This window comes from Antennarius striatus, chromosome 1 (genome assembly GCF_040054535.1).
Source record: "Antennarius striatus isolate MH-2024 chromosome 1, ASM4005453v1, whole genome shotgun sequence".
NCBI lineage: Eukaryota > Metazoa > Chordata > Actinopteri > Lophiiformes > Antennariidae > Antennarius > Antennarius striatus.
Window position 1 is genome coordinate 4795824 of NC_090776.1, and position 10647 is coordinate 4806470.

At 37.2% G+C, this 10647-nt stretch overlaps 1 protein-coding gene across 1 annotated transcript in view; it reads right to left on the reverse strand.

Annotated features, from left to right (window-relative positions):
• The window catches only part of LOC137595948 (mucin-5AC-like), a 45107-nt gene extending 41141 nt beyond the window's left edge, over positions 1 to 3966 (reverse strand). Inside the window, exons 1-5 of the mRNA XM_068316330.1 lie at positions 3898 to 3966; positions 3721 to 3777; positions 3383 to 3644; positions 398 to 512; positions 84 to 174 (exon numbers count right to left, since the gene is read on the reverse strand). Of these exons, the coding sequence (XP_068172431.1) occupies positions 84 to 174; positions 398 to 512; positions 3383 to 3644; positions 3721 to 3777; positions 3898 to 3958 (586 nt within the window). The 5' untranslated portion in view covers positions 3959 to 3966. The remainder of the gene's footprint in view (positions 1 to 83; positions 175 to 397; positions 513 to 3382; positions 3645 to 3720; positions 3778 to 3897) is intronic.
• Between the last annotated feature and the right edge of the window lie 6681 nt (positions 3967 to 10647).

The window sequence follows — 10647 nt, forward strand, 5'->3', positions numbered from 1 at the left end:
AATAAAAAAACACAACTCATTTCTGTGACTGCACTTATTCAGAGTGCCTCGACCTTGACTTCACCAAACAGCTGAAAGCTTACCATGGCTGTAAAACTCATTGTATAGCTGGACTCCATTGAAGTCTCCACAGAGCCCACAGGTGTGGTTCTTAAACTTCAGGTCTACCTCCACCTGTGAGACCAAAACCATCAATATCAATATAGTGATGAAGTATCTGATGCTTTAAATTGTATTTGGTTTGTAATGACATAATACACATGCTACATTATGAATCCTGGATGTGATATGCAATTTGACCAGTTTGTAGTCTATCTTACATTTTCGTACAATTCTCAATGCAGCATATATGAGTAATAATAATCATTAAATCATTTATATATAGCCATAATCCTACCAAAAATGAGTCCTCCTCATTCCAGATAGCAACCAATCCCAGCTTTGCTTTGATTTTGATATAGGTGGGAGTTTTCTCGATGAGCAGTCCTGCTTGACTGAATGGTAGAAGGGCTCTGCCCAAAAAATAAGTGAAACAGTTAAGTGTATTATGAAGGTAAAAAGAAAAACGTTGACTTGATTCTCAGCCAGAAGAATGCAATGTGATAACTTCAGGATTTGAGAGACGTACCAGTCAAATGTAACATTGTGGTAACCAATAACAACAGGAGGTTTGCTGACATTGTCAAGCAGCGTTCTTGTGTTCCCCTGTTTCTTGTAGCCTCTTCTTTCATTTGTTTATATGGCACAGCTGTCCATTAACAACTACTGTATTTTCTGCACTGTAAGTCACACTGAATTATAAGGTGCACCTGTGTACATAAGGTGCACCTGATTATAAGGCGCATATAATTAAAAAAAAAAAAGAATTAATGAATTGCAGCTGTAGATAGAGCATTCACGACTGAGTACCTTTAATCAACTTTGAACGACTCATATTGTTACGTCATTCTGAGCCTCATCAAGGAAACCTGATCACTTGATCACATTTTAGAAAGAAGTGGGTTTTTCCTTAGTTGCTGTGGTTTACTGATAAAAGCAGTACAAAATACTGTTGTACAACACATCTAAAAACATTAAACTAGATTTTATTTCTATAGCGCCAAATCCTAACAGAACCCATCTTATGGATCTTTCCATATAGAGCTAGTCTAAAGAAGTTTCTCAAGCCTATTTACAGAAAGCCAACAGACTTCTCCAAACGCAAACAGTGGAGAGGAAAACAGCAGAGCAGGGCGGATTATTTCCTGATCTGAAGTTTGAAGCAGATAGTTAATCTCCAATGTTCGTCTTTGTTTATTTATTAAATCGTGTTTAAATTGATCGGTAATCAAGTCGGAGGTGAGGCGCAGCTATTTGCTGCTACATAGTGTGCCCTAAATAATTTTTTAACCAGTTTTTAATGTCAGGCTGCTACTTTACTGGCACACACGACGCTCTGTTTTTCTCATAGAACTGGCTTTAACGTCGATGCACACACACACACACACACACACACACACACACACACACACACACACACACACACACACACACACACACACACACACACACACACACACACACACACAATTTACAGCACTTACACTCAACAATGGCATTTTTTAGACCAATTAAGTTGAAAGTAGGTTATTTTCCGGCGCCACAGTGGTTGGGAAATACTGAGATCAGTCAGTCAGTCAAACCTTATTAATAGAATTGTTGAAAAATCTCCATTTGCTACGTTATCGTGTTCCCGGTGCTCTCCACAGGCTGCACTCCGGTTAGAGAGCAGGTCAGTGAGACCCGGTACTTTGGCGACACCCCTGAATACCGTAGTCAGGGTGCGTAGTCCGGCCAGACTACCGGCCAGAATGTCTTCTGAGGGCGCCCCCTGGTTGCGTAGCACGGCATGACTGCCGGCCAGACTGCCGCCTTTTTTTCAGCGATCTTGTTTTTAACCAATATTAAAATTAATATTAATCCATATATAAGGCGCACTGTAGGTTCAAATTATAGGTTTTTAGGTGTGCCTTATACTGCGGAAAATACTGTACAGGAAAAAATGTCTGCAGTTCATTAAGTTACACTTAAGATTTTATCAAATGTATTGGCGCTTATGACTTTAGTTCATAAACTATACTATACTATATATACATATATATATACTATATGTATTCCGAATATAATGCCATACTGTCTTCAAAGATAACTTTAAATAAATAATGTTTAAATGTAAGCTCTTTTATTATTATTATTATTATTATTATTATTATTATTATTATTATTATTATTATTATTATTATTATTATTATTTTTACATCCTGCTTCAAAGCGGTGATGTTTTGTAATTGTCAGTGTTTGTGTGTTCATCCGTTCATCCATCTATCCATCCGTTAGTTAGTCCACCAAATATCTTCACAACCGTTGCAGATAGAAAGATGAAACAAAAAGCACATTACCCGGGCAGCAAAGGGGATGGAAATGAGATGATGACCTTGACCTTGAAAAAAATAGGTCAAGGTCAAATTTTAACTTTTGTACATTCACGAACTGGATTAGAAAGACGAGGGAGAAGGCCAGTGTGACTAAGACCATAGATCAAAGCTAGCACTTTGAACTATGAAAGTAGGTCAGAGCACTAGCTCTGATCTTTGACCTATGCAAGTAGGTCAGGGTAAAATTTTGAATTCAGGGGTGCCACAAGATGTTGCAGTCTGTGGCTACATTGGTTCTTGTGGTTCTTGTTATTATTATACGCGACTATAAAGGTAAAGGTCTTTATTTTTCATATCATACAGATGTACAACAAAATTAGAAGGTCAGATGTAGAGTTGTTCCAGAGCTGATGCACCCTGGGTGCGCCACCACCACGGGCCAACATACCCAATCCTTATAAGCATGTTTTTCCTGATAATGGGGGGAAACCGGAGAACCCGAAGAAAACCCATTCAGACAGGGAGAGAACATGTAAACTCTTCACAGAAAGGCCATGTTGGAAATGTTGGGGTTTGAACACATGACCTTCTCGCTGTGAGGCAGCAGTATTAACCACTGCGTCACCTTGCTATGATTAAATTCTGTTTACTCACAAGGCCATCGTTGTGTGGATAAAAACATAGGAAACAAGGCAACACATATTTCCTCTTTGCAAAATCTATTTTGCAAAATTAATTAACAAAAAACTAACCTGACTGTGTCTAGTTACAAATTTGTGAAGCAACAGAATGAAGTTAGAATGATAAGTGTTTCTCTGTTAATGTTCATTGAGTCATTTTGGAAATACATTCTATTCCTGTTGTTTTCTTAGTGAAAGTAAAGTATATCATAATCATGTTCTACAAGGAAAACCCCTACTGAAGCAATGCATTCTCCAGACAGAGGAAAATGTTTTGAATGAACTTACAATTTGCTATTCACAATCGCTGAGCCTTTGGAGAGCTCCACCACTGAACCGTCCAGTTTCATGATGATGTTCTTGATGGTGGGGTAGCCATTTGACTCTTCTCTTCTTAACTGGATGTTAAAGTCACTGTAGTGGCCCCGGCATGAAGAGGCCAGGACATAGTTGCAGGTGGAATGGAATTGGAAAACATCCCCGTCAAAGGTCTTAAAATGGAAATTACCCCATGTACTGCAAACCTGGCCATTGTGGATAGGACTCACACCTACAAGAGGTTTAAAAGTGAATTCTTACACTTTGTATTCATTAGGGAAATGTGCACTGGCTACTAATTAGCTTACCTGTTACTTTTTCAGGTATCTGGGACATGGAACGTCTGTTCACATCAGTCATTGCCTCTGTTGAAAGAAATAATTTAGTTAGTAATCAATAATTGAAAACAACACAAGCTGCCCAAGCTTCTATTGATTATAACAGTGTTATCCGTCTGGTAGTCTTATGCAGTATTATTTATTTACCGCTGTGCCAAGAAGCCACGACGGCTGACAGAGTCAGACACAGCAGCCACTTGTTGGCCATAACTGTTTGCTTCTCCTGTGGAACTCTATGCAAGGTGGAAGAAAGGTCCAGGTCCTTATAGTGGGGGCGAGGTCTTAATATGGCAGTTGAGGGAGTGGCATTCCCACAGTTCCATGTTGTGGTTTAAGACTCCTGGCCTTAACCCTCCTAATTGTTTGTTGGTCTACTTCACAAGTCTGACCTGAAGAGTGAAGTTAGAGAGCATGATAATGTGATGGAAACAGACAAATACCAAAAGACTATACACATGGAATTTATGTCTCTACCACCGTGCTCATGTTGCAGGAACTTACAGATGAATCATTTTCTGTATTTATGTGACATTAGGTAGAATTGTTTTAAAAAAGCTGTAACAATAACTCCATGAAATTATCTGACTCTCAAATACAAAAACTGTTACTTTGAGGAAAATGTACAAATTACATTAGATTTTTATTAGATTTAGATTTGCTTTATATTATTAATCCTGATATGGAAAACTCAAATATTATGTGTAACGTATTGATGCATATATAGACATAATAATACACAGACAAATTTGAAAGTAACACATAAGAATGAAATAATTACTAAAACTGCAATATACAGTTTATACAGAGTGTATCAAAACAAACATAGTAAAGTTGCAGAAGGACAGCGAAATGTTATACCATATGCTATGTGCACTGCTAAATTATATATACCCAAAGTAAAAAATTCTTTAGACCCACTAAACTAATATTTTATTCCCTGACATGAATGTATTTATTTCAGAATTGTCTCATTATTTCCTTTCCAAGTACATAAACAATAAATTGTGTACACACAAGAAGCCCAAGCATTTATTGATTATAATAGTCTCATCTGTCTGGCAGTCTAATGGATTATTACATATTTATGTGGCGTGTACAGCTAATGTGCCTACACAGACTCAAAGTACTTCAAACTCACTCAATATATAATCCGAGAATTCAAGTCAATCCAATGTTTATTTTTAGAATGAGTGTATATACCCTTGCTGGTTCGGCACAGATAACATGGAGGGAGCAGTATTCTGGATCAGGTGGAGAGTCTTTTGGACAATTTCATTGACTGAACAAAATTATTTAAAATCATTACTCTTTCTTTTCAGTTTTGTGCTACTGGTTCTACAAAGGATAGAAATGCAACGACAGCCACTATAGAAATCAAATGTAATAATTCGCAGAAACTCAGAATTATAGAATTAATTCTGAAAAGCATGACATCTGGATTGTTGAAATTATCATAATAATAATAATAATAATAATAATAATAATAATAATAATAATAATAATAATAATAATAATAATAATACAGTAATAATAATTATAATAATTGTAATGATCCCCGTAGTGAAATTAGTAAACATAATTTTACAATTCATTCTGGTATTTCTCTCCTTATTACCATGCACCTGATTAGTTTGTTGAGAAGGTTCGGAGGTTTACTTATTTGGTTTTCATTTCTAGTGATGCTGGGGAGAAAATTGGGTATGACATTCTGTCTTTGTTATTTGTCCCCAATGCGTACAAGGGCTGCTCTGGAATTACACTTTCTAATTAATAATAATTTGGCAATTGTTGAGATCAGTTGAAATATTTGAATTGATTTCTGTAGTTGCATTTTGTTCTTTTCCATTCACAAAGTAAACAAAATTCTGACTTTTTTGTGGTTCATTCAGCATTAAGAAAACACCTTCAGTATTATTCAAGGTTCTACTAGGAAACAGCCGCAACAACAGACTCTAATTTAGAGCTGTGGGAATATCAGCTTGCTATTATGACCAATTCTGTTTTGGTATAATGCTTTAGATAACAATTTGATTAAATATGCTCCTTTGTGTTATTTAAACATATTTTGACGTAAGCAATAAGAGCTTAAACCTACTCTGTGTGTGTTGACATCTGAATGATTAAAGCTTTGATTTTTCCTTTCTTATCACCTGTCAAGTATTAACAGTGACTTAGTATGAATGGAAAGCAGAGATTAGAGACATTGACTTTGATGATTGATCCATTAGCAGCGATTTACACAAATTATATTATGTAGCAAGCAGAAATGGGCCTGCTATGCAATGTCAAATATGCAGTTACGTAAAAAAATAGTTTAAAAAGTCAATTTGAATCTTTTTGTTTTATGGTTAGGTTCTGAAAAACACAACAAGATACTGCCCATTTCTGTTTGCGAATAGAGTTGTATTTTCATTAATGACATGGGTTATTAAGTTCTGGAATTACCCAACTTAAAGTGTTGTCAAACCAAGTTTCTTTTTTCTCCATACTTGCCATTCAGATTGGATTTAGAATTTTTCTTTTTGTAAAAAAAACTGCCCTTATCTTTGCTACAGAAAATCTAAAACCCCAGTGCTGTGCCCAGCCTCTACCTTCCTAATTGTTTATAATAATAATAATAATAATAATAATAGACCTTTATTGTCCCACAGTGGGGAAATTTGTGCGATCGTGGCAGCAGGGGGGGGGGGGTCAAACATAAATAGTTAAATAATATACATACATATTAACATCTGCAACATATGAAATTTACATATTCACATATTGGGAACATATTAACATATATCATATTATCTGAATGTACATTATATTCACACACCAAAAAAAAGAAAGAATATACACTACAGGCTGATGTTTACATTGCTCATCCAGAATTAGCACTCCTAAATACGTTGTTGATCAAGGCTGACAATTATATTGGACTAATTCCATTTTCTTGAGGAGTTCCAGTTTAGTACAATATTCTCAGTACATATCAGTACAATATTTTTACTTCTTTCACTACTATCATCCTGTGTGTTGAAAAGTTTTTGATCCATTTTGATCCATGTAATGTTTTAAACGAGATGGCTTGTCCTCTTCATCTTCCTCACCACCAGAGTCATCCTACACACCACCATCCTATGCTGTTTGGCTACACTCTTGCCTACCACTACTTTCCAGTCACTGATCTCCTTCAGAGTGCACTGTCTACACAAGATGTAGTCCACCAGTGTGCTCCTATCTCCACTCTTGTAGGTCGCCCTGTCTCTTTTGGAAGAAAGTATTCACTATAGCCGTTTCCCTCCTTTTTGCAAAGTCAACCATCATCTGTCTTTCTGCATTCCTCTCCTGGATATCAAACCTGCCCATCACCTCCTCATCACCTCTGTTTCCTGCAGAATTTATTCTCCTCCTCCAGCTCACATCCTACCTGTGGAGCATACCCACTAACAACATTGAACATCACACCTTCTATTTCTAGCTTCAGACTCATCACTCTATCTGAAGCTCTTTTTACCTCCAGGACATTCCTAACAAACTCCTCCCTCAGGATAACTCCTACTCCATTTCTCTTCCTATCTACACCATGACAGAACAACTTGAACCCTGCTCTTAAACTTCTAACCTTCCTATCTTTCCACCTGGTCTCTTAGACACACAGTATGTCTACCTTCCTCCTCTGCATTATGTCAACCAACTGTTTACCTTGTCTGGTCATAGTTCCAACATTTAATGTCCCTACTCTAAGTCCTATACTCTTGGTGTTACTCTTCTTTCTCTTCCTATGAACACACTTTTTTCGACCATTAGTAGTCCAATTTCCACCGGCACCCTGTAGGTTAACCCAGGCCTTGACCGATCCAGTATGGAAGTCATAGATTTGATTCGCAAGTTTGATTTGGCAAAACTTTTACATTGGATGCCCTTCCTGACACAACCCTCTGTATTCATCAGGGCTTGGGACCGGCACAGTAAGACACTGGCTTGTGCCCTCTTGCGGCTACATTACCGTGCTGCTCTTCTTAAACATTAATATCATCAAAAATATTAACATAAAATTTCCGAACAATTAAAATGAAAAACACCTGGTATGGGCCACCCATGACGTGCCATTAAGTGCAATTTAATTTAACTAGGCGTAGTTTGTCATTTGTCAATCAGCTAGAGGTAGAAACAAAAACACTAGAGCAACCTTCTGCTTTTACTCCTTCACAAGGAGTGGACTGAGGCTGGACTCGAATCAGGAGCCTCCACACATAGCCTCTCTTGAACCAGAGACAACATCACAAGAATCTCACCTGGGCTAAGGAGAAGAAGTGGACTATTTCTCAGTGGTCCAAACTCCTTTTTTCAGATGAAAGTGAATTTTGCTTTTCATTTGAAAATCCATATCCTTCGATCTGGGAGAGGGAAGAGGAATAAAATCCCCGTCCAATATGAAGATGTTTGTATAGATTCTCAGTTATCCAAGTCATGGTAATCCAAAGCTGTTTAAATCAATCCACTGGATGTTGATAAAGTTTCTTGAAGACGTTTCACTTCTCAAGCAAGAGGCTTCTTCAGTTCTAGTCAACTGCAGTTCTCAGTGAAATGTCTTCAAGAAACTTACTTAACATCTAGTGGATTGATTTAAACAGTTTTGGAAGTCCAGTATGAAGTATCTTCAGTCACTGATGGTTTGGGTGCCATGTCATCTGCTGGTGTTGGTCCACTATGGTTTGTCAATTCCAAAGTCAACACAGCCTCTACCAGGAGGTTTTAGAGAACTTCATGCTTCTGTCTGCTGACCAGATTTACGGAGATGCTGATTTCCTTTTCCAGCAGCCATAGACTGATTAGGCCATTTATTAATTATACTATTTTCAAACAAAGTGCTTTTATAACAACAGTACATTGACAGACAATAATAAACAGACAAAATAAGGCTTATACATCAGAAATTAAATCAATCAATTTTATTTGTATTGACCAGTTTCACAAATGACAATTAGTCTGTGAGGGCTTAGCATTGAACAAGTTGATCTTCAAACTAACTGAACAACCTCATGTCAATAGGCAGGCGTGTTACCTGATTGTATCTGATCAAGTACTGAGTGCATAAATAAGCATATTTTTTAGAACATTGACTTTTCTGCATACAAAACCTATATTTTGACTGAGCTGATAAAACGTTAATATTTTTTCACAGAAATGAAAACAAGAATGGTTTGAAATATTTCAAGTTATGTGTCATGAATATGAAATATATAAACATTTTTCTGTTTAAAATTGAGTATAGAAAAACATTTTCGATGAAATTCAATTTTGTAGTTGCACCTGTAGGTACGGTATGTGTGACAGAAGCTGCAAAACCAAGCAGTGCCTTTTGTGCTCTTTTGTATATAATATGAAATAATTGCACTAATCTGAGTCAACCTGAAATGGGATGTTGGGTTGAAGTGTGTTTGGACAGGGTTCACCTCCTTTAACCAACAATGATAAGTTGAAGACTAAGCCTGCCTCTGCATTTCATTTGGCTTACTTGGGTGAAATCTGACACTGCTTTTTAAAAAAAAAAAAAATCAAAGTAGAGTCACTTAGCAAATATATGTTAGCAAATACTGTATATGATAAGAAAAAAAAAAGAGCTAACATTCCTAAATCATTTGTCCATGAAAACATTCACTGGGAACTCCCATTTATGCCATCTAGTTCATAGGGGATCACGTAGTGAAGGAATGCCCCTTGACACCCAGTTTTGTCAAGAACAATGCAGTATACAGTAATCGTCATGCATGTAAGATAACTAATGAATTTCATATTGCTGTACATGGGTGCAGCATGGTGGAGCGGCAATAGCACACCTAGCTGCCTCGCTGCAAGAATGTTGTTGATTTAAAATTCGAAGTTGCCACTGAAAATTAACTCTGTAGTGCTTCTTGCTCTGACATATGACGTGTATTGTTTATTCGATGATGTATGTGTAACTCTTCTGTATGCCCCATGTATGAACCAAGATTAAGTTTTGCAAGTTTATTAGCTGATGAGAAGTAGGTGAACAGAGTGGGAGAGACAGTGGGCTGATTCCAAATTGGTGTGAAGAAAAGCAGGAGGGAAGCAGAAGAAGGGCACCCAGAGGCTAGCAAGGAACACACAAACAAAAAGGGTTCAAAGCTGGTATGTTAACATTTGCTTTACGCCATATTTGGGAGTTGTCCCGTTGCTTTATGATGCATGAGTAATAGTATGAGTAAGAGTTTCCATCTGAGATAAAACATTGTCTACATGAATTCAGTGGTTCAGGAGGTGTGACATGGTGTCATGACACATCTACCCATTAAACTGCTAGAAATCAAGTACCTACTATTTTGTTTCACATGAAGCTTACTTTCATATCTTTTGACTGCCATTATTGAGTAAACAAAGACAATGTTAATCCAATCCAACATTCTGTATTGAAATTTGCAAATCAGTACCTCTACAGTACGCAGAGGCAACACGTACTGTATGGTTGAATTTAGCATGCAAAAGAGATAAACCTAATATGTAGGTTTTGTTATCAGTGGGTATTAGATTACCCTGACAGCTATGGGCGATGTTGGGTGCTGCTGTTTGTCAAGCAGGAGTGGTTCTGGACTGGGAGAAAGCAAAGGCGTGAAAAGCCAAAGGGAAACTTGAGCTGATGAAGACTATTAGAAATCTACAGTTGGAGAAAAAAACAGCGCCAGCTGCTAATGCTTTTAATGCCAGGAATCGTGGCCATTGGATGATTTTGTGTCCACATTTTGTATGCGGTGCTAACATACGGTAATTGTCACATGAGCTTTCATTGATACCACCTAATACTAATGTCAGTGGTCAAAAAGTGGTAACTTTCAGACATCTTTACCCTGTCCCAAGTTCTCCAAAAGCAAGTTCACTACAAGCTTAGACTGT